The following is a 21,662-nucleotide window of genomic DNA, read 5'->3' as shown; positions in this document are numbered from 1 at the left end:
ACCATACATCAACACTGTCCAGAAGCGCCACCGACTTCTCTAGGCTCGGTCTCATCTGAGATGGACAGTAGCACAGTGGAATCGTGTTTTGCGACCTGACGAGTCAACATTTCATTTAGTTTTTGGACAAAACAGCCTTAGTGTTCTTGGGGGCTAAAGAGGAAACGGACCATCCAAGCTGTTTTCCGAGTCAGGTCCAAAAGCCAGCATCTGTCATGGTATGGGGGTGTGTCAGTGCCCACGGCATAGGGAAATTGCACATCTGTCAGGGCATCATTCATGCAGAAAGATATGTACACATTTTGGAGCAACGTATGATGCCATCCAGAGCAGGACAACACCACACCACATTCTGCCCAGATTACAAGTGCATGGTTGCGAGTGCGGGTGCTAGCATGGCCTGCCTGCAGTCCTGACCTGTCTCCGATTGAGAATGTGCATTATGAAGCGCAAAATAAGGCAATGAAGGCCCCGTAGAGTTGCACAGTTGAAGAAATGCAAAATGGTTGAATGGGGGGGATTCTGCTTGCTTAACTTAACCAACTGGTGTCTTCAATCAGCACACAAACACTTCATAAGAAATAAGAATAAGCTATTAAAAGAAAAGGTGAGGTTGCACAGTGGTAAACAGTCAACTGTCCCAACTTTTTTTGGAGTGTGTTGCAGTCATCAGATTTAAAATGAGTGTATATTTTCAAAAATAAATGAAATTCACAAAGTAAAACATCAAACAATGTGTTTTCAATATAGTACAGGGTGAATTACATTTTCAAATGATTTTTTTTTTTTTACACATTTTCTATACTGTCCCAACTTTTTTGGTATTGGGGTTGTAGAAACACAGTGTTCAGAGAAACAGGATGTTCTGGACAAAAGTTCTCAGGTGTACAAGCCAAAAACTTCTGAGGCTGTTACAAGATGAATGAAGTTAATATTCAAAACCGTAGCAGTTAAAACATGACACTACTGTATGACTGTCTATATAGTGTATATGTAAATTTACTACACAGTGTATGTTAGCTACGCATAGCTACTAAAGCATCTACATAAAAAACAAAGTGTAAAAAGAATGCACACTACTCAATATTTCTACTCATACAAATTAGTTAAATAAATTACATTCCAATTGTAGCAGGTGAGCATATAAAACAGGAGACAGTGATATTCACTATGGACTGGCAAAATATTTAACATTTTATTAGGGTTACCTACAGTATTTATCGGTTTAAAGTCTTTTTTGTCTGGCATTCAGTGATTTTGCAGAAGATCAGCTTTATTCAGAGTGCAATTGAACTGTTCACTAAAAGCCTCCAGAAACACTGGAGCCGCCTCTTCAATCGTGACATCCCAGCCGAGCTCTTGACTGAGTGAGGTGACTCCTTTTCCCACAATACCACAGGGCACAATGTGGTCAAACCATCTCATGTCAGTGTTGCAGTTCAGTCCCAAACCATGAGAAGTGATGTATCTACCACAGTGGATACCTGAAGATATATTGGCAAGTTACAAATATTTTATTACATTTGACCTTCAGTCTGTGTACAACAATGGAGAAGTAAAAAAACACAATTACCTATTGCACATATTTTGTTATTTCCAACCCAGATCCCAGTGTCTGGCGAGGTGGAAGCTTTAATTCCGAACTTGTCACACATCTTAATCACTGTCTTTTCCAGTTCACACACATACCACCTCACACTCTTCTTAAAGCAGCCCAGATTAAGAATAGGATAACACACCATCTGTCCTGGTCCGTGAAAGGTTATAAGGCCTCCGCGGTTTGTCCGAAAGAATTCTGCACCCACATCTTTCAGTCTCTGCTCCTCTTCAGCAGGGTACGATGCTCTCCGAATGCCAGTGGTGTAAACAGGATCATGTTCACACAAGAGTACCGTGTTTGGAGTTTGGCTTGAAGAATCGAAATGTTGTCTGACATATTGTTGCTGTATCTGTAGGGCACTGCGATAAGCAACTCTCCCCAAGTTCACAATGTTGACTGAGGTCTTTCCAGGTGACATCTTGATATTAGAATGGCAGGCTTGCAGCTTCTGCCGTGTGACCTGATGAGATATTGTTAAATATATATACATATAATATACTTAATGTGAGCCTTAACATCTGGGCTACAATGTGGCAGGTTGCATAATACTGTCTTTGAATAATTTTTAATTGTGGACATTATTTTTCAAATTTGTTTTAAATAAGACATCACTCTTAAAATCACTCATCTAAACCAAACCCCTTAACCAAAAACTGAGGATTAGCTCTGTAGTTGCATTGAGCTTTTATTTTTTTTTTTTTAAACATGTAGCTAGCTTTAGTAATGTAAGAGCACACTATTCCATTTACTCAACCTTTTCTCGTTAATAAAACATTAAAATATTAAAATATACTTGCAATTATACTGTTCTTGTTATTATTATTCAATTAGTTCTGGTCCACTAATTTGACTAGACAAGAGGTGTTCCAAGAGTGCTGATATTTAATATTACCACAGCAGAAGGTTTCGCTGTTTGCATCAATGCGCTTGTCTGTGTTTGCTACATAAAATACCAAATCTAGCAACAATCCCACTGAAACCCTTACTACAGAGTTAGCAACATAATCAGCAGACATGGCAAATGATACAATTTTTATGAATATAATTTTTGACTTAAAATATGAAATCTTGTCAAATGAAGATAAAAAGGAAGAAGGGAGAACAATTTCACCAGGAATGTCCAAATGAAGGTGAGTCAGCTAGAATACAGGCTATAAAGTGAGTTTGCATAGCTTCTTCGGGAACTATTTCTGCTAGCGGAGCAAAGATAAAAAAAACTTTTGGACATATCATGTCGGAAATGTCAGTTACTCAATTAAATGTCAGTTAACTAATTAACTCGTGCAAAATTGCTTAATTATAACCTGGTTAACAATTCTTGGCTCCCAGAACCTTCTACAACATTCTGGGAATGTTTGTTTTGTGCTCCCCAAAACTTTCTGAGAACATATCTTTTTTACTTCCCATTTGGGTTTCTAGTAAAATTTACATTATGGAAAATAACGTTTGCATTTTATTTCTTATTATGGTTCAGAGAAGGTTCCCCAAATATTCCCGTAACTTCTTAAATCATTTGAACCTCCTGAGAGTCCAGGGCTTGATTCAAAAAACCTTCCCCTAACATTCTGGCAACTTTTCAATTATTGCACTTTCTCCCCATGAAAACTCACGCTATAGTGTACAGTCTCAGCAGACAGAGACAGATGGGGAAGCACAGGTAGGGAAGTGTTAGTGGCACTAATTGAGTAACTGAGCATTAATTCTTGAGTGACTGAGCATTCGTCTTACCATACAATGTCACTTAAATTCAGATGTGAGTAAACGAAATTTAATCAAACAAATATTCAAATGTAATTTCATTTAAAGCTCTCCGAGATGTGCAAAGAAATGCAGTGCAGTGAATACTGTAAGTGTCTGTACAACAATTTATTCAGAACATTAGCGCCACTTAGCGGTAAGACAGAGTTATTGGTCTGTATACTGTCAAAACTATTGATCAGAATTTCACTAATCAAACCTCATTTTGTTTACAAAGCCAAAGCAATCATTACATACTATATTAAATGGGATATTTCCGTAATATCCAGTGAAAGGCGGAAACTTTTTAAATGGTGTAGGAAAAAGCGTTCCTTTATCTTAATTAACATTAGAAGGACACTTTCCTACAGACGGGTGCGCTGTTAATCTCTACCCAAGTCATTGATCACACACTCTTTAATGACGATAACGTTTACTTTAAATTACATTACCTGCTCAACTTAATCGTTCTTCGTATCGTTTTGAGAGATTCTACTGGTGAAAGTAATTAATAACATAAATAAATAACTGGAAATTGTCATTACTGTTACTAATACATCGCCATTTTGGCCGAAGACCTCAACCAAAAAACAAGAGGCGTAAAAAAGAAAAAGAAAAAGAAAAAAGGCTAACTTCCTGGAACGCATCTTTCTATACTAAACTACAATGGAAACAAATTCGTCTATTTAAAGAATCGTTTCCTCAGCTGTCACCGTTTTTATTCCAGTGTGCATAACTGAGAATGTGATAAACACATTTCAACATTTTCTTTCCCCACTACACATTCGCCACAATCGAATGTGCGTAGATGAAATTGTACTCAATTCAAAGCGTCCAGCATGGACCGTAGTATATCAACTATACTACTTAGTACCCTACTTAACACAGTAGTATACATTTAGTAACATATAAGATATTTAGACATACTATAACTACTTACTAAGTATTAAGTATGCGTGTGTAGACACAGCAGTAAAATTTGACCCGTACTTGTACATCTTCTTTGTCGAGCATCTTTGGTGCTGTTCTCTCTGCAGGACTCGTGATACAGTGCCATCTAGTGGTCCGGAGAAGAAGTTATTCAACAGATAATTATTTAACATCAGCGACAGGCTGCACAATTCACTAAAAACTTAGTAAACTGTGAAACATTAAGAAAAACGATGAAATGATCAATGTAACTGTTGCAAATGGATATAAAATGCTGAAAAAAGTTATTCAATAATTAATAACATGTTAGATAAGCAAGTATGAATTATAAAACACTTCACTCTGAATATTACCCCAGATAAATTTACCCATCTTTTTTTCAATCCAGTGCATGAAAGTCTCATGACAAGATCATCCCACAGGAAAGCTTGTGAAGCTAACTAAACATAATTATGCAACATCACATGAACTCAATTTCATTTATATGTGCCCTAATTTAATTTCTGAAGTGCATTACTCAGTTTGGAGTACAAGAGTTTGTTCATAATCCTCATTTGCTCCTCCTTTTGGAAGAAAAAAAAAAAAAATATATATATATATATATATATATATATATATATATATATATATATATATATATATATATATATATATATAGTCATTAAAGATCGTACAGCATTCTAGCAGAACTAAGGAAAGACAACATCAGGGAATGATCATGATATATCAAAGAATGATACTCCTTTGTTTTTTGATCATGTTGGCCATTGCTGGTAATTATTTGCTAAATTTGTTAGTCACTTTTTCATGCAAAACTGAATAGAGATATGTTATGTATAATTATGTGCCTGTGTGGCTAAATCAGTAAAGAGATAGTTCTTCCTTAAAGTGAACATAAAATAGTGTGTATATTACATTTCAGGTGAATGTAATGCAATGGTGGCATTTCCCTGGGGTTGTACAAACTACAGTGGTGTGTGCCGTCCAGTGTGCCTGCTCACAGAACTACCTTTTGGACCTTTTGGTTGCTCAAAAGGATTTGTGTAAGTTTAATCTTCATCTGTGTTTTATTTACTACTAACTAATCAACATCGCTGTGTTGCTGAATTTCCCCAATTCTTTAATCATTTAAACTGTTCCTTTATTTTTTCATTTCAGTTGCTGTGTCTCTCACATTATTCTGTGAGGAATCATCACATTACCTGTCAGTGTGCATCTGTATCAATCATCTTTTTCATTCGAAACTGTTCAGTATTTCACAGTATTATAACACATCTTCATACTTTAGTCAGTGATTTATTGTTTCTATCAAAACACACAAACCAAATATGCCCGAATACATATGCAATCGTTTTTTTTTTTTTTATCTGAAAATGTGTGTTGTGCACTTTTTGGACATGTTTGGAAGAGTTCAACTTGTATTGGCATGTATTAACAACATTTCTACATTTCAACAGTAGTGTATTTTGCTGCATATATTTGTGGAAGGGGTGTCCTGTAAGCTGTGAGACGGACAATTTTATGTCAATATGTCAATATGTAATATGTTTATTTCACTGTTTTTGTCCATTTAATGTATGACCACCACATCATCTGAAAGTTATAGAGAATTATACTTTAATTCCGCCCACTTCCCAGTCAAATCATATGATATATACATGAAAAGCTATGAATATCAGGTTCTGGGTCCTTTCCTTTGTAGTTTCCTTTAAAAACATTTATATTAAAAAAAAAAAAAAAAAAAAAAAAAAAAACTAACCTTGGTATTTTCTTGATTAAATAATAAATTAATGTCTTTTTTCTTAAGTGTGTTCACGGTGAAATTAATATTTTAATTCTAACATCACCCTTTTTTTTGTTTAATAAAATATGCAAATTGTATGCATATTTAATTCAGTCAAGCCTCATTTGCAATGCTCTTAAAAAAACGTTTGTGTGTGTGTGTTTGTTTATGTATGTATGTATTTATTTATTTGAATACCTCATTCACCTGTAGTACCTTTATAAACGGATCTCCCCGCAGTGCTTCATGGACCGCTAGGACCCACTCTGAGAACCATACATTAAATTGTAAGATATTTTTTTTTTAAATCTAGAAAACAATGAAAGTAATAACTTTACTGTACAATGTATTCCCTGACCTGGGTTTTGTAAAGATTTGTAGGAATAAACATAAATCGAGCTTTAACAGTTAGAAGACTACATATTTAAAAAAGAAAAAGGAGGAAAGCGCGTTTCATTCACTGATGTGTGAAAAAAAAAAAAAAAAAAAAAAAAAAAAAAAAAAAAAGGCGGGGCTTGTTTTCAAACCATGCAAGTAAGAAAGCAGCTGAAAATGGCGGCGGCGGGGTGCGCCGGGTCTGTCAGCGGACCGGGACAGCAGGCTAAAGCGAGGCCTGGAGCCGTTTCTAATCATCGTCATGTGCGCTGTCTTACTCTGGAGGAAGCTCGGTGTCCGGTTTGCTTGGAGATATTACTGGAGCCCGTGACTATGCCGTGTAGACACTCGGTCTGCCTCCAGTGTTTTAAGCGGACGGTGGAGTGTAGCGGACTGTGCTGCCCGTCCTGCCGGCTGCGTGTGTCCAGCTGGGCCCGAAATAAACAGTCCCGAGAGAAAAGCCTCGTCAACACCGAGCTCTGGGAAATGGTGCGCCAAACTTATCCGGAACGATGCGGCCGTAGATTAGAGCAGCGGGACCGAGTGATTGCTACGGAAGGTGATGTAAACAAGCTGTTTAAAGTTAAAATCATGCGAAACATACAGGGATGATTTAAATCGACTAACTGTTTGTGCGAAAAAATGTTTGCCGACGAAACTGGCAGTTTCAAGTTTTAAGTCAACTTGGACGCAGGTACGGAAAGATACGGTATGATTTAACTTAAGCCTGGGAGTCGATTCTTAAAGGAATCCGATCAAAAGAATCGACTCTTCAATTCCAGCCTGAAGCTTTAGGGTTTTCTGGTTTAAAAGAAGACGTTGATGTATACAATGGTAGTTGTTTGTTGTGAATGGGTAAAATGATGTTAATAAACACTCCTTCTCAGTCATACTATTAATAATACCACAATTATGTATTATTATTGCATTGTTTTTTGTTTTTTTTTTACAAGAGATCATTTTCTGTTTTGTGTAGTTGTTTTTGGAATCGAGGGAAAAAAATGGACACTGGAATCGACTGCATCGATTTTCAGTCGGAGTCGACTCCAAAAGTCAGAACACTTATTTATATCACTGCCAAAATAACACTGACAGCTCGTGCACGGACTGCGCCGGAGTGATCGCTGTGTAAATGTTCTTACCACACTTCATCAACTACAGTGCACTGTGCTGGATGTCCTGTGGTAGATTATCTGTCGTATTCCTTTAGCTTTCAAGCAACTCCGGAAAGTAAAAAACGTCCCCAACCTTACACACCGTAGTTTTTCCTACTCTTTACTGTACACCAGTGTACGTGCGCTTGCTTCCACAGAACCATTAAACACAACAGCCCAAGAATGTGTCACTTCAGCAGGAAAAAAACAAACAAACACGCAAGCAGAGTAACAGCGGTATTTAGGGCCGGAGCACCGCTGGTGTGAGGCCCTGTTGGATCTGCTCCGTTTCTTTCATCTTCTTAATCTTTTCGCCTTCTTCATTATCATCATCATCTTCAAATGAATCGCATTTTTGAGGGCCTAAGTATACCCGAAAACTCAAGAAACTTTGCAGACGCGTCAGAACTGGTGAAAATTTACACCTGATGGGGGTCTAGTATTGATTGGGGCAAAATGGCTCGATAGCGCCACCTACAAAATTTCAACTATGTGCACCTCGCACTATGTTTCACCTGCATATACGTAATTCGGTGTGTAACATGTCTTGACGTGTAACATGTCAATACCTACTAAAGTCTCTTATACCCATGCCCTAAACTCAACAGGAAATCAACCATTTAGATAAAAAAAAAATCTGTCTCATCGAAAGGCCTTGATGTTGTTAAATTGCAAAGCTTTTGAATTTTCGCTGCACGTCGTGAGTGTGTTGGTGTCACAAATTTCGATGTTTCGCCATGAAAAATTCCAGAGGAACCCTTATCTTTAACCATATCCTATTTCGCTGGGGTATAAATACGATGTTGCACACATTTTATAATCCCTTTGTTATCTGTTACTATAGGAGAAAAACAAGAAAAAAATCGTTTGACACAAAAGAGATATAATTGATTTAGTTTGGATATCTTTTGTGTTTGCTGAGATTGTCAGAGTTTGGCTCTAATTATGTGTTTTATTGTCTTGTTTTCCACAGATGTTTTCTGTTCACCTATACAGATATGTAAGCCTGGAGATATGCGGCATGAGTATGATAAGCAAAAGAATAAGGTTAGTTGACATATTATAATCATAAGAAATATGTTCATGTAACCTAAGGATCTTCTTATTTATGTTCAGGAATGTGATAGGTTTCATAAATTGAGTATGATTATCCACTGTAGAGTTATCACTTTGATCTAAACATTGTGCTTCCAGATGATGAAGGATGAAGAAACTGAAGATAGAATGAAAAAATTACCCTGCCGTAAGAAAGGGGAAAGTGGACTGCAACATTCTCAGGATACTGTACGTTTTTAGTTTTTATATTAATATAATTCATTAATTTCATTCAATTAATAAGCGGGGTTCAGCCAGTGTTGGTTCTGTGTTGCTGCCTCACAACTCCATAGTTCATACTCATACAGAAGTAAATATTTTCAGCTGATACATCAGTCAAGCCCTAGTTAAAAAGAAAAATGTTCATGACAAGTAGTTATATTTTTCAGTCTTTAGTGTTGTCCGACTCTGAGAACGAACAACCTATGAGAATGAGAACCAGGCATGCATCAGCATTTGTGCGCCGATCAAGGTTTTCCCCATCTTTTTGTAAAAGGTATCAACACAATTCATAACAAAAGATCTGCATTATACTACATAATTTTTTATATAGAGTGTGCAAATTATTGTTCATGTCCCTGCCTTTTTGTTGTATTTATGCAGTCTGTACAACATCGGTGTACAAAGGAGCCAAAGTTGTACTGACTCTGAGGAAGGAAGAAGAAAAATCAGAGCTCAGTCACACCTTTCTTTACCAGAAAAAGTATGACAGAATTAAACACCTGCAAAATTATTTCAGCACAGATTGTTGTCATGCTAAATATATATCAGACATACATAGGCAGAATTGTGTTTACCCTCATCTAATATTAAAGCATTTGTTATTTTTTTCCTGTTGTTGTTAATAATAATAATAATAATAATTCCTGTTTTTCCCCTTAATATAGGCCAGTATCTGTCATAGTTTCAATGCAGGAATACTCTTATCCTCTGAGAACAGTCGTTCCTTCTCAGCACCAGTTCTTCCCCTTGACAAGAGGCATCACTGGCGTTCCATCTTGGCCTCTCCTCCTTCCTCTTTAGTGCCTCATACTAAACCCGAGCGTTCAGTCAGCCCAGAGAGCAACGACAGCATCTCAGAAGAGCTGAACCACTTCAAGCCCATAGTTTGTTCACCGTGCACGCCACCGAAGAGACTACCAGATGGCCGGTTAATGGAACCCACCATAGTAAAGTCTACACCTAGGAACCTGACCCACAACCTGCAGAAAAGCACCAGCTATGAAGCCAGTCCTAGCATCCTGCAAAAGTGGAAGCAGGTTGAGCTAGATCGGCAGCGTGTCAAGTTCATGTCCAAAGGAACCATCACCAGTCCAGTGGCAGACGATTACAGCATCACACAGAGCTCTGAAGAAGACCAAGAGAACAAATCTTGTAACTGTGGTCCCATGGAAAAAGGCTCAACATTGCAGGGTCAACATTGTAATTGTACTGCAAATACAAACTTGTCTAGAAAGCAGAGGGGAAAGTCTTTGCTGTACAATAAGCGGCAGTTGATTTTTGATCAGTGTAACAGAGATGATGGCTCACAGTCTACAAATGCACATCCTACATTGATGGCATTGGGTAATTCTGATACTCACAATCAGTGTGGTGCTCTTGAACCACACTGTTCACTTTCAGGACAGGTTGAAAACTTGAAATCACCAATAGTGGACAAACATATCGGAGTAAGTCATAATCAGGGAATAGAGGACCTTCAAGACTTACGGAATGATCCAACTGTCAGAAGTTGTGTACTTAACAGACCTACCTCAAAAAGGGGCAAAAAGAGGAGCCAGAAGACCAAACATTTGGAAGAGGCAAAGAGAATAAAAATATCCAAAATAGAAAGCTGTGATAGCTGTGACCCACAATATAGACAAAATGATTTATATGTTGAACAGATCCATCAAGAAAGAATGGACAGAGAACTGGCACTAAAGCTACAAAGACAGTTTGACAAAGAAGGCCAGAAAGTAGAAAGGCATAGGATGAGTTCTGATAAATATCTTCTACGGTCCTGGATTTGTGTAGATGGTAGAGCATCTCGTAATCCACGCAGGTCAGGAAGGATTTCTAGGAAGATAAAACACTTTAATTAAAAGTCTTAAATCAAGTTATTGACAAAGGACAAAAGCAAACGAGTCTGACCTTATCTGTAGGACAGAGAATACTGATATCTTTTGGAATGGTCTTAGTGTTAGGGACAACTTTGGTTATGCTTGTCATTTCATTTTTATTTCATACTATATATCTCAGATAATTGTACCAAATAACAGCTCTTTTCTTAGATGAAAATATTGCAGAATTTTTTGCCCTTACTATTTTTCTCTTTAATTTGGCACTACCTAATCAACAGCCAGAAAATTCCTGTCGGTCTATTCTTATTGGGGCATTAAACATAAATACTAAAAACAATGCACTTCTTTTATCCAATGCATTATTGTTTTTTTTTTTTTTTTTTATATAAATGTAATAGATTGTGTTTAAAAAGGAAATGCTTAGTATTAGTTGTAAAGTTCTTACTTTAATAGGCAGTTGGCCTCAGATTTTAAGTTTAAATGTTCAAAGGCTTGAATTTCTGCATAAGAGCCCCATACAGTTGTGTCTCAAATTAGACTGATATGTATAGAACTGTAAAAGCTTTACATTACCCAACTTGCTACAATTACTCTTAAAAGGTGTTTTTTTTCCCTTTTCTTCCTCTGAAAGCTGCTTGATCTTTAAATTAATTTATGTTCAGAGTTTTGCCTATGTGCATTAGGTACGTCTTTTTTTTCTCTGTTAGAATTTGATGTGATTCATTTTATGGTGTTGCAAAAGTTTTGGCCAGCTTGACCTTTTAATGAAAAATATATATTGCACTATATGCTTGAATAAGCATACACATATTACATGTAATCACTGTAGACTTCTTTGAAAATGATTATCTTTTTTAAAAAAAACACACACACAAAAAAAACAATAGAATCGCTGTGAGGTTTTATTCATATGCCAAATTTTTGTCATCTATTCATATTTCTCTCACGTTTATTTTCTGAAACATAATAATAATAATACTTTTTTTTTTAAAAAAAGCTTGAGTTTTGATTGTATATTAATGTGGATGTATGCACAGGGAGTAATGGTTGAGCCTTCTCATCTCATCTCATCTCATCTCATCTCTTTGACTATTATTGGATATATTCCCATGCATGTTTGAATTGCATTTGACAAATGTTGTTTATTATTTGAACAATGTGTGAATGATGAGACCAAATGCAAGCATTCTTTTTTTTATATATACTTAAAAAAAAATAATATTCCATAAATATGACATTTTAAGCCATAGGATTATGTGCTTATCAGTTCAGTTTAACACTATTAGTCTGCATTGCAATGTTGATAATTAGTAATCCAGTTCTGTTAAAGTTTGTTAAATTTTATAATGCATAAATTCACAAATTTTGTTTGCACAAACAATTTATTGTTTCCATAAGGATGGAAACAGTCTTATTGAATTAAATCATGAATTTTGGAGTAAATAAATTATAAATACCAAATAAAACACTATTTTATTGCTTGTCTGTATGGGTTTCCTCTGGGTTCTGTGGATTGGTGACTATAAATTATCCCTGAGCAGGATAAAACAGTTACTGAAGATGAATGACTGTTTTTGTTTGAAATATTTCATGTATTAAGAAAGGCCAGTTCAAAATTGTAGAACTCAAATATGGGAATGTGGGCTGGCTATAGCTTGCCAGCTCAGGATAATATTGAATCAGGTTAAGATAAGTCCAACTAGGATAATGAGACAACAATTGCTTAGGACAACTAATGTATTGTAACATGTAAATAAAAAAATTTAATGCTGTAAATTCATTTTTTTTTAAAAATTGTATATATGTTATCTGACATTTCGAATAAAATAAAAATACTTTATTAGGAACGCCTGTACACCTGGTCATTCATGCAATTATCCAATCAGCCAATCACATGACACAAGTGGAATGCCTAATATCATGCAACTATATGTCAAGAGCTTTAGTTAATGTTTATAACAAACATCAGAATGGGGAATTTGTAGCATGGTTGTTGGTGTCAGATGGGCTGGTTTGAGTAATTCAGAAGTGGCTTAATTCTTGGGATTTTCACACACAACAGAAGTTTACATGAATTGCTCTGAGGAAGAAAAAAAAAGCATCCAGTGAGGGACAGTTCTGCAGCCCAAAACGTCTTGTTGATGGGAAAGATCAGAAGAAAATAGCCAGGAAGCCGACAGGAAGGGTAGAGTAACTCAAATAAGCATTTCATACAACTGTCGTGAGCAGAATCACCTAGCATATGGGTTGCAGCAGCAGAAAACTGTATTGGGTTCCATTCATGTTAGCCAAAACAGTTGTCTGAGATTACAGTGGGCTCTTGAACTCTCCAGTTTTAAGGTGATCAGCAGCAAACCAGCCTGTCTAGCAACAACATCCATGATGGATTTTCCCAACTACACTGTAAGTGATGGTGTGTCTAATAAACTGGCAAATGAGTGTAGATATAGGTGGACCTAATAAGATAACGGACTCTATATAGTTCAAGACAACATGCCTAGAAATCCTAAGAGGAGATATGAACATGAACAGCACGCACAACGTACATTTCCGTTAAGCTGCCGCAGCCAGAAATTAGGTAGCTCGAGCCCTCTGCGCTTTGGTTTGGCTGCTTGCGTGGCGTATGAGCTCAGCCAATCAGAGTGAGCCAGGTCACACGGCTGACCAGGAAGAGAAGATGGCTGCAAAGAATGGAAAGAATGGTCTGCTACAAAAAGTAAGAATTGTGTATTACATTTCACAGTTCGTGTGGAAACTGTTCACCCTCGCTTTCAAACGTTTATTGAGTTCAAGGCATATTTTTCTTCTGTATTTCTTTACAACCTTTATTACGGACTTTATTTGTGAGAGCAGAGTGATGTGCACGAGCTACAGTATGAGCATGCTAACAGCTAGCAGCTCAGAACGGAAACCTGAAAGAAAAACACATCCGTTCTTAAACATAAACTTATTTATTTATGTATTTATTATTTTTTAAAATCTCAGCACATGAGTAAATCTGACCTGTAAAGTTTAAAGGCATGCCCGCTATCTCGGCATGTATTTAAACTTCGTTTAAAGTTTGTAACAAGGTTTATTCTTATGTGACAATACATGCCATAAGGTCCGCCAAATGAACAAGGAGCACTTCGCTATAATGAGAGAGCGGTTTAACTGTTTAGCCATGCGAGGAAATACAATTGCTAGGCAATACAACGCGAGGGTATCTAACTCTATTAAAAACGAGGGCTAGAATTTGTATACATTACACTTGAACCTCATCTTAAAAAAAGAATACAATCAAGTAAGAAAATCTGTTTGATGCATTTTTATATCAGCCATTTGTCATGTGCATGACTTAATTCATGGATGCATGACACTGCATCTAACATGTAAAGATTGATATTTGTTAGTTGTTTGTTAATTATTGAAGACCTAGTCTGTACGAATTTGAAATCAGGATACATGTTGCATTTTATACATGGTGAATTTTTAAATGGAGGTGAAAATCTGCTAAAAAAAAAAAAAAAAAAAACTCTTCTGTGAATATCTGCATGTTTTCAGTGGAGGATTGATGAAAAACCTGTCAAGATTGATAAATGGGATGGTGCAGCTGTGAAGAATTCTCTTGACGATGCAGCTAAGAAGGTAGGTGAAACCGTTATTTTTGTGGTTGTTTTGTTAGGGTCATGCTTCATTTATTCTTGGCTTACTGTCATTTTTCTTATTGCTAGGTACTTATTGAGAAGTATGGTTACGCTGAGAACTTCAACCTTGTTGATGGACGTCTTTTCATTTGCACAGTCTCCTGCCTTTTTGCCATTGTAGCCTTAATTTGGGACTACTTGCACCCATTCCCAGAGTCCAAACCAGTCCTAGCATGCTGTGTTGTTTCATATCCTTTTCTGCTTAAACAGAAGATATTTTTACAGTACACCTTACCTTTTAATTTTTCATCCAGCTTTTGAAGCTTAGTTAATACGTATAATGCTTTTTCATATCTATTCCTCAACCTATAAAATTGGAGTTTAATCCTGGATTGTTTGTTTGAAAATAATATTTATAATGTCTAGATTCTGTACTTTCACTGTTGTTTCCTTAATGACCTCACACATATTTCATAATGATGGGCATCCTAACCTTGTATACCTCCTACAAAGAGAAAAATATCTTTCTTGTGGCTGTCCAAAAAGACCCAACTGGCATGGACCCGGATCACATCTGGCAGCTTTCATCAAGTCTTAAAAGGTTGTTGTTTGTCTTTTTTTGTTTGTTGTTGTTGTGTTTGGTTTGTTTTTGTTTATTTTAAACACTTGTAGCCCCCATCACTTCTGAAACTTTAAATGTTTGCTTGGAAATATGTACTAAATGATGGAACTATCTTTTGTAGGTTTGATGATAAGTACACGCTGAAAGCATCCTTTACAGATGGAAAAACCAAGCAGTCTAGGGCGACTGAGTTCACTAAGTCAGTCGGTGTGTTCTTTGATGGAAATGGAACATTGGTGATGGACCAGTATGAAAAGTGTGTGTCAAAGCTTCATGACACCTTGGCGATGGAGAAGAAAACTAAGTAAAATTGAACCGAAACTCGGTGAACCAGCATAGCCCCAGCACACACTGATTTGGGGAGGGGGGGATGTTTGGGGTGGGGCTGACTCTTTCACTGGGAAAAATTGTCATGTTAATGTCTGTCAAACGTTAGCCTTTGGTCAAGAATTTTGTGTAAAGGTTGTCATAGTATAACTGTTTTCAGTTGGCATCACAATATGTGTACCTAAAGGTTCAGTTAGAGTAAATGTCTCAGTTCAACATTTAGTTTGAAAGTGAAGAAAAATACTGTTTTTCACTGATTCCTCTTGATGGGGAACCTGTGAGTGGTTAACAACATATTGAGTATCTGTCATAAGCAGCATCTATTAAAAGACTTAAATGTTTTATTCAAGTGCTGATGTCCCTGAATTGTCTTTGTCCACCCCCCCCCCCCCCCCCCCCCACCATACATTTATTGTTTTAAGAATCATTAAAGTGATTGGTGTCAATTTCTTGAATCTTTTTTTTCTCTTCTTCCTTGAACATCTAAGAGATTGTTTATTCAGACAGCCGGAGTTAGAATTATTGTGAAATCTGTTCCTTTTTTTATTATTGCTTTAAAGGTCAAATGGTAATAATAAACTTCAAGTTCTGTTCATACAAAATGTATTTGTAGATTCTACTGTTCTTTGTGTGTTCTCTCTCTCTCTCTCTCTCTCTCTCTCTCTCTCTCTCTCTCTCTCTCTCTCTGTCTCTCTCTGTCTCTCTCTGTTTTTGTCCTTCCATACCTTGAGTGTGAAGCATAAATTATGAAAGGGAGCCCAGATGATAACACAGAAATGTGTGGCTTTATTTAAATATCAACAAATTAGTATATCATTCAAATGGTTTTTAAAAAATGTTTATTTATTTTATAATGGTTAGAATCCTACACCTGCATATGGTTTTATTTGAGTTACAGAATTAAATAGCTGCAGTCTTTGTCATTAAATTCACTGTTTTAGCTATTATCCTGCTGTTTGTATTTAAAAAAAAGCATACAATTAAAGTAAAGCTTTTGTCATTTTTTAAAGATTTTACTGTGCTTTTATTCTTTCTCTTCATTTGTAAGTACAGTTTATTTTGATGTTTGGGAATTCTAATTATATAGTGGTTAAGTGCACTTCATAAAAAGATAGGAGGACTTTTGTTTAGTAAGAAAATGATTTTCAAATTATCCAATTTTTGTGTACAGGACACCCCAGTACCTACACTCAGTTCTACACTTGAAACAGGCCTTAATTAACATTAAGCAGGCTGTACCATGATTGAAGAAGAGAAAAGATACTGCTTAGCTGTTTCTTTAACTCTGCCTTATGATCTCATACCTTTAGTTTCTCTGTGTGAATTCATGACTGGTGCTACCAATTAATGAGTTTTCTTCTCTCATTGTACTGCTGGAATGTTGACACAATGACTGAGCGAGCTCAATCATTGCTGTGTGGATGGTGGCTGTCTGTTTATGTTGGTGCCTTTATACTGAGGCATCGTATCAATGGTTTGAATTGCTTTTCTGCTCTGCAATGTTTTCTCATAATCCTTAAGTTCTCTGTTAATTGACATTTCTCTACTACTGTGTTTATTCCCACAGACTTCAAAATTTCTGGTTTATGAGTTTTTATAAGGATGATTGTTCAACCTTTATTAATTAATGTTAATCATTAATTTGATATACCTGGAGATAACTAAATTGCAGTTTGGTTCTACAAGCTTAATACTAAAAGCACATTAAAAAAAAAACTTTAAAATGTAAAACCTTATACAGTGCTGTGAAAAAGTATCCTTATTTCTTCTATTTTTGTGTACATGATACTAAATTGTTTCAGAAATGAAAACAAAATCTAAGATAAAGGCAACCTGAGTAAACACAGAATACAGTTTTTAAATGATTGTTATTTAGTGAAGCAAAAAAAAAAAAATAAAAAAAAATCCAATACCAACTGGGCCTGTGTGAATATGTATTTGCCCCTGTAGTTACTTACTAATTCCCCAAATCTATGAAACTGCATTCATAATGGAGTTCAGATGGATTAGATGCAACCAGGCATGATTACTGTAAACCCTGTTCAATCAGTTAAAAATTTGGTTAAAAGGTCTTACCCAGTAACACACTACGCCAAGATTGAAAGAAATTCCAGAATATGACGAGGAAGGAGGTGATTGAAATACATCAGCCTGGGAAGGGTTACAAAGCTGTTTCAAAGGCTCTGGGACTCCAAAGAACCACAGTGAGAGCTGTTATCTCCAAATGGGAAAAAACTTGGCACGGTAGTGAACCAGTAGTGAAGTCACAAAAGAGCCAAGGACAACATCAAAGGAACTACAGGCCTCTCTTTGTCAATAAAGGTCACCGTTCATGACTCCACTGTCTACAAGACACTGGGCAAAAATGGCATCCAAGGAAGCGTGGTGAGGTGAAAACCACTGCTAACCCAGAAGAACATTGAGGCTTGTCTGAATTTTACCAAAACACACCTTAATGATCCTTAAACCTTTTGAGAAAATGTTTTGTGGACTGATGAGTCAAAAGTGGAACTGTTTGGAAGACAGGGGTCCCGTTACATCTGGCATGGAATTCCACAAAAATCATACCTATGGTCAAGCATGGAGGTAGCAGTGTGATGGTGTGGGGATGTTTTGCTTCTTCAGGGCCTGGGCCACTTGCAATAATTGAGGGAAATATGAATTCTGCTCTCTACCAGAAAATCCCAACGGAGAATGACTTTTCTTCAATCTGTAAGCTGAAACTCAAGCGCAACTCAATTATGCAGAAAGACAATGATCCAAAGCATACTGTAGGAGTAAGTCCACATCTGACTGGCTCAAAAAAAGCTAAATTTAAGTTTTGGAATGGCCTAGTCAAAGTCCTGACTTGAACCCAATTGAGATTCTGTGGCAGGACAGAAAACCCTCCAGTGTGGCTGAACTAAGCAGTTCTGCAAAGAAGAGTGGGCCAAAATTCCACCACAGTGCTGTGAAAGACTGATCTCCAGCATTTGGTTGCAGTTATTGCTGCTAAACGTGGCACAACGAGATTTTAGGTTAAGGGGAAAATTTGTTTTCACATGGGTGATAGGTGTTGGATAACCTTTTACTTCAATAAAAAAATTAATTGAATGAAAACTGTATTGTGTGTTTATTCAGGTTGCCTTTGTTTTATCTTGTATTTCGTTTGAAAATCTAAAACAATTATTCTGAGATATACACAAAAACAGAAGAAATCTGCAAATACTTTTCACAGCACAATTAGCATTTTAATTAAAATAAACAACAGTTGTGACAACATAATATTCATGTCTATGATTATGCAACATTATGCAACAGTTAAAATATCTGTGTACTTTAATATATAGGATTAATAATCTGGTTTTATTTATTATGATTATTAATCATTTAATGAATGATATTACATTTATAGCTATTCTGAGTACTTATTATTACTATAGTCACCTAATTTAAAATATCTAAAACTGCCTGGGAAACGTTTTATGTATCATACTGAGTTTTTAAAGTGATTATTATCCATAAAAAGATTTCTTATCTTTCAAATCAGATCTTGAATATATCACTCCAGTTACTCTTAGATTGCACTCAGTGCATGTCATTTGTAACATGCACAAAGTAGGGGCAAGTGTGTAACTGACATGTTTAATAGTGTTACTCCAACCCTTGTTGCTGTTATATCAGACTGCAGCCAAAACATTGGTTCACAGAAAACAAAACAAGATTCATTATACACAAAAAGAGCAAACTAAGAAATAAACAACTGCAAAATACTGCTCAAAATGCTGAACAATCATGCAATATTTCACAAACACTGGGGAGGGAAATGAAAAGGAACAGGAAACTATGAACAAATCTGGAAAGGAGTCAATGGAACAGACATGTGGGGAAGTTGATATGGGGATGATGGCTAGAGTATAACCTCAAGACCAAAGTTAATCACATTTTATTTAGTCATTGTGTCAATCAGCTTTGTTATTGTACAATTATGTGTTGTGAAATACAGGACATGAGCTGAGCTGCTTTGACAGCTCTAATACAATTACAACCAAAATGCAAATATTTGCTCCATTTAAAATCATTTCAAATCAGCACAATAACTGGTTTAAGTATTTTTCTACCATTTGCAGTCTGTAAATTTGTTTTCTTCTGTAAATACTATTTTACATAATTCCATAGTATAAGTAGAGAAACATTTAGTGTATATGTATGCAAATATGTAATGTAAATCTAAAAAAAATATTTTTGTAAAACGACAAACAAGATGTGAAGAGTAAGAGTGAATGCTGTTTCAGGAAAGGATTTGGTCACTAATGGTTAAAATCTCAAAGCACAGCATCTGGAAATGAGCAGAGATAAGTGCAGTACATTTGATCCTTTAATTAATTAATAATGTGTTTAATATCTTGGTTACTAAACATTAGCTATTTATCATTTGCATAGGAAATTAAATTTACTGTGATAATAATACCTTTTAAATATTAAATATATAGTACCTGTATCTATGAGGGCAGCCATGGTAACCCACCATGTATTCTTGGGCATAGCATTGCTTTCTGCAAAGCCCTCGATAGCCACATGTCCAGCCATGAACATCTGTATCACAAGCTGAAAAACAGAACCATCACACAGGTAATGTAAGGAATATATCCATCCAAACTAACACAGCCCTAATTAGCAGCATCTGATCATTTACTGCAAAAATATGTCATGTAATACCTATGCTAGCTGTCAGCATCAATATAGTAAAGATGATCAATCCCCAAATTTTCATGCTGTTAACCCAAAATGTACAATCTCAGGCATCATAGCTGCCTGTGCCAGGCTCCATTTATGCACTATTACACCCATAGAGGGGAGGGGTGGGTGGGAGAGGCTTAGTAATAATCTCTCTCTTACATTTTGTTCAGACACTAAACTGAACTTTGAGAAACAACCCATTAAAAACAAGTCCACTAAGAGGTTAGAGATAATATACATGGTGTTTCAATGCACACATAAAAGTCTTATTAGTAAAGAGGACAGGAATGAAATATTATATTCTGATGCATAATTATATTAGCTTTCATGTGTCTTTTATCTATTGTACAGATTACACAAGGTTTACACAACGTTGCATGCTTTTCTTTATTAATGATTCTGTTTAAATATCATATGCCCCTTACCTAAACACATCCCACACACATCATTATCTGAAGTATGAATTTCCTTTTCTTAGTTTTCATTGTTTCTGTGTTAGTAAAATTAACTGTTAAACCTATATAAACATGCAGTGGTGCTGCTGTGGTGGACGAGACGCTTCGTCAGCAAAAAAGATTCAGATTCCACAGCAACAGCAAAAGAGGCACATGCAGTCCCTTGTGACCAGACACCCCTCCTACACATAAACATGGTTGGAAAACATGATAGGTGTAAAATGGAAGAGATAAACATTGATTATATAACTGCAGATATTAAATGTTTATACATATATGAGGGTGTCAATTAACTTTTTGGTGTAAACATTTCAGGTTAAATTTAATTAAATGTAAAATATATTAGTACAACATAGGTTGATTTTGTTTACAACAACCTAAACAAATCTAAATTAAACTGTGATATTCTGAAACGATGATATTTGGACCAGCATCCTCCTCACTATTATTAGCAACAACAACAACAACAGTAATAACCAGGATAAAATGGTCACTGGAGGTCAAGGAAGGAAATAATGAAAGAAGGAAGATTTTCATTCATTATCTGACTGTTTTTGTAAGTCAAATCATCTAGTCATTTTGTGTTAAAAGTGTTCCCCTGCTGGATAAGGATTGTACATTTGTGTAATCAAAAGCAACAGCAATGTTACTTGAGATCTTTTTTCAAAGATAACAATTTGTTTGCATTTATTTAAAAAAAAATTAAACGATAAACAAATAATAAATATTGTGCAATGTTTATTAGATACACTTTTCTTAAAGTGCTCAAAATTCTGGCGTCATAATAGTTTTCTATCTGTCAGAGGAACAGCGTCGATTTTCCTCGAGGATGCCGGGTGGTCTTTATTATTGCTCTCTCTCGCAGTAGGCAAATGTTATTTGTAAGAAAGTCCGCAAGGGGGCGCATGTAATAACGTATGTATCTGCTCTGCCTTCATCTCTTCGATAAAAGGATGTGCAGGGGAAATTTCTTTCTGACAATATTCCACGGATATTTGTAAACATGTAAACATTTGTATTCATTGTGGTGTTCTTTCTATTTACGAATAACCTGCCCACATCTTTATAGATTAACAAATTACTATAGGCATTTAACAACCAAAATCTGTGCCATGTTGCGTGTTCAAGATCTCAGATCAACGGGGACCTCACCAACTCAACAGAGACGTTTAATGG

At 36.0% G+C, this 21,662-nt stretch overlaps 3 protein-coding genes across 5 annotated transcripts; 2 read left to right on the top strand and 1 right to left on the bottom strand.

Moving 5' to 3' along the window:
- Positions 1-777: 777 nt before the first annotated feature.
- On the bottom strand, positions 778-4,437 carry lipt2 (lipoyl(octanoyl) transferase 2). 3 transcript variants are annotated; one of them, NM_001201085.2, is given in 3 exon segments: positions 778-1,484; positions 1,574-2,060; positions 4,278-4,349. In NM_001201085.2, coding segments are annotated over 2 exon segments (681 nt in total). In that variant the 5' UTR covers positions 2,019-2,060; positions 4,278-4,349; the 3' UTR covers positions 778-1,248.
- Positions 4,438-6,556: 2,119 nt separating this feature from the next.
- Positions 6,557-12,584, top strand: rnf169 (ring finger protein 169). The gene is made up of 6 exons (XM_017491423.3): positions 6,557-6,984; positions 8,553-8,626; positions 8,774-8,863; positions 9,064-9,170; positions 9,278-9,377; positions 9,562-12,584. Exons 1-6 carry the CDS (start codon positions 6,579-6,581, stop codon positions 10,756-10,758), a joined length of 1,974 nt encoding a protein of 657 aa, XP_017346912.1. The 5' UTR covers positions 6,557-6,578; the 3' UTR covers positions 10,759-12,584.
- Positions 12,585-13,318: 734 nt separating this feature from the next.
- Positions 13,319-16,321, top strand: spcs2 (signal peptidase complex subunit 2). The gene is made up of 5 exons (XM_053687265.1): positions 13,319-13,453; positions 14,281-14,364; positions 14,451-14,615; positions 14,834-14,964; positions 15,107-16,321. The coding sequence occupies exons 1-5, from the start codon at positions 13,361-13,363 to the stop codon at positions 15,291-15,293; spliced, it is 660 nt and encodes a 219-aa protein (XP_053543240.1). The 5' UTR covers positions 13,319-13,360; the 3' UTR covers positions 15,294-16,321.
- Positions 16,322-21,662: the final 5,341 nt, after the last annotated feature.

This window comes from Ictalurus punctatus, chromosome 17 (genome assembly GCF_001660625.3).
Source record: "Ictalurus punctatus breed USDA103 chromosome 17, Coco_2.0, whole genome shotgun sequence".
In the NCBI taxonomy this organism is placed as follows: domain Eukaryota; kingdom Metazoa; phylum Chordata; class Actinopteri; order Siluriformes; family Ictaluridae; genus Ictalurus; species Ictalurus punctatus.
Note: the sequence above shows the minus strand (reverse complement) of the source record. Positions and strands in the feature narration are given on the sequence as shown.

Bases quoted from the DNA above. Each gene is read 5' to 3' on its own strand.
- lipt2 (XM_017490129.3), bottom strand. From the start codon at position 4,351: ATGCTCGACAAAGAAGATGTACAA. The intron at 2,061-4,327 runs GTACGGGTCAAA...ATATCTCATCAG, and splicing joins TCGACAAAGAAGATGTACAA to GTCACACGGCAGAAGCTGCA. The intron at 1,485-1,573 runs GTAATTGTGTTT...ATATATCTTCAG, and splicing joins TAACAAAATATGTGCAATAG to GTATCCACTGTGGTAGATAC.
- rnf169 (XM_017491423.3), top strand. From the start codon at position 6,579: ATGCAAGTAAGAAAGCAGCTGAAAATGGCGGCGGCGGGGTGCGCCGGG. The intron at 8,627-8,773 runs GTTAGTTGACAT...TTGTGCTTCCAG, and splicing joins ATGATAAGCAAAAGAATAAG to ATGATGAAGGATGAAGAAAC. The intron at 9,378-9,561 runs GTATGACAGAAT...CCCTTAATATAG, and splicing joins ACCTTTCTTTACCAGAAAAA to GCCAGTATCTGTCATAGTTT.
- spcs2 (XM_053687265.1), top strand. From the start codon at position 13,361: ATGAGCTCAGCCAATCAGAGTGAGCCAGGTCACACGGCTGACCAGGAA. The intron at 13,454-14,280 runs GTAAGAATTGTG...GCATGTTTTCAG, and splicing joins AGAATGGTCTGCTACAAAAA to TGGAGGATTGATGAAAAACC. The intron at 14,965-15,106 runs GTTGTTGTTTGT...TATCTTTTGTAG, and splicing joins CTTTCATCAAGTCTTAAAAG to GTTTGATGATAAGTACACGC.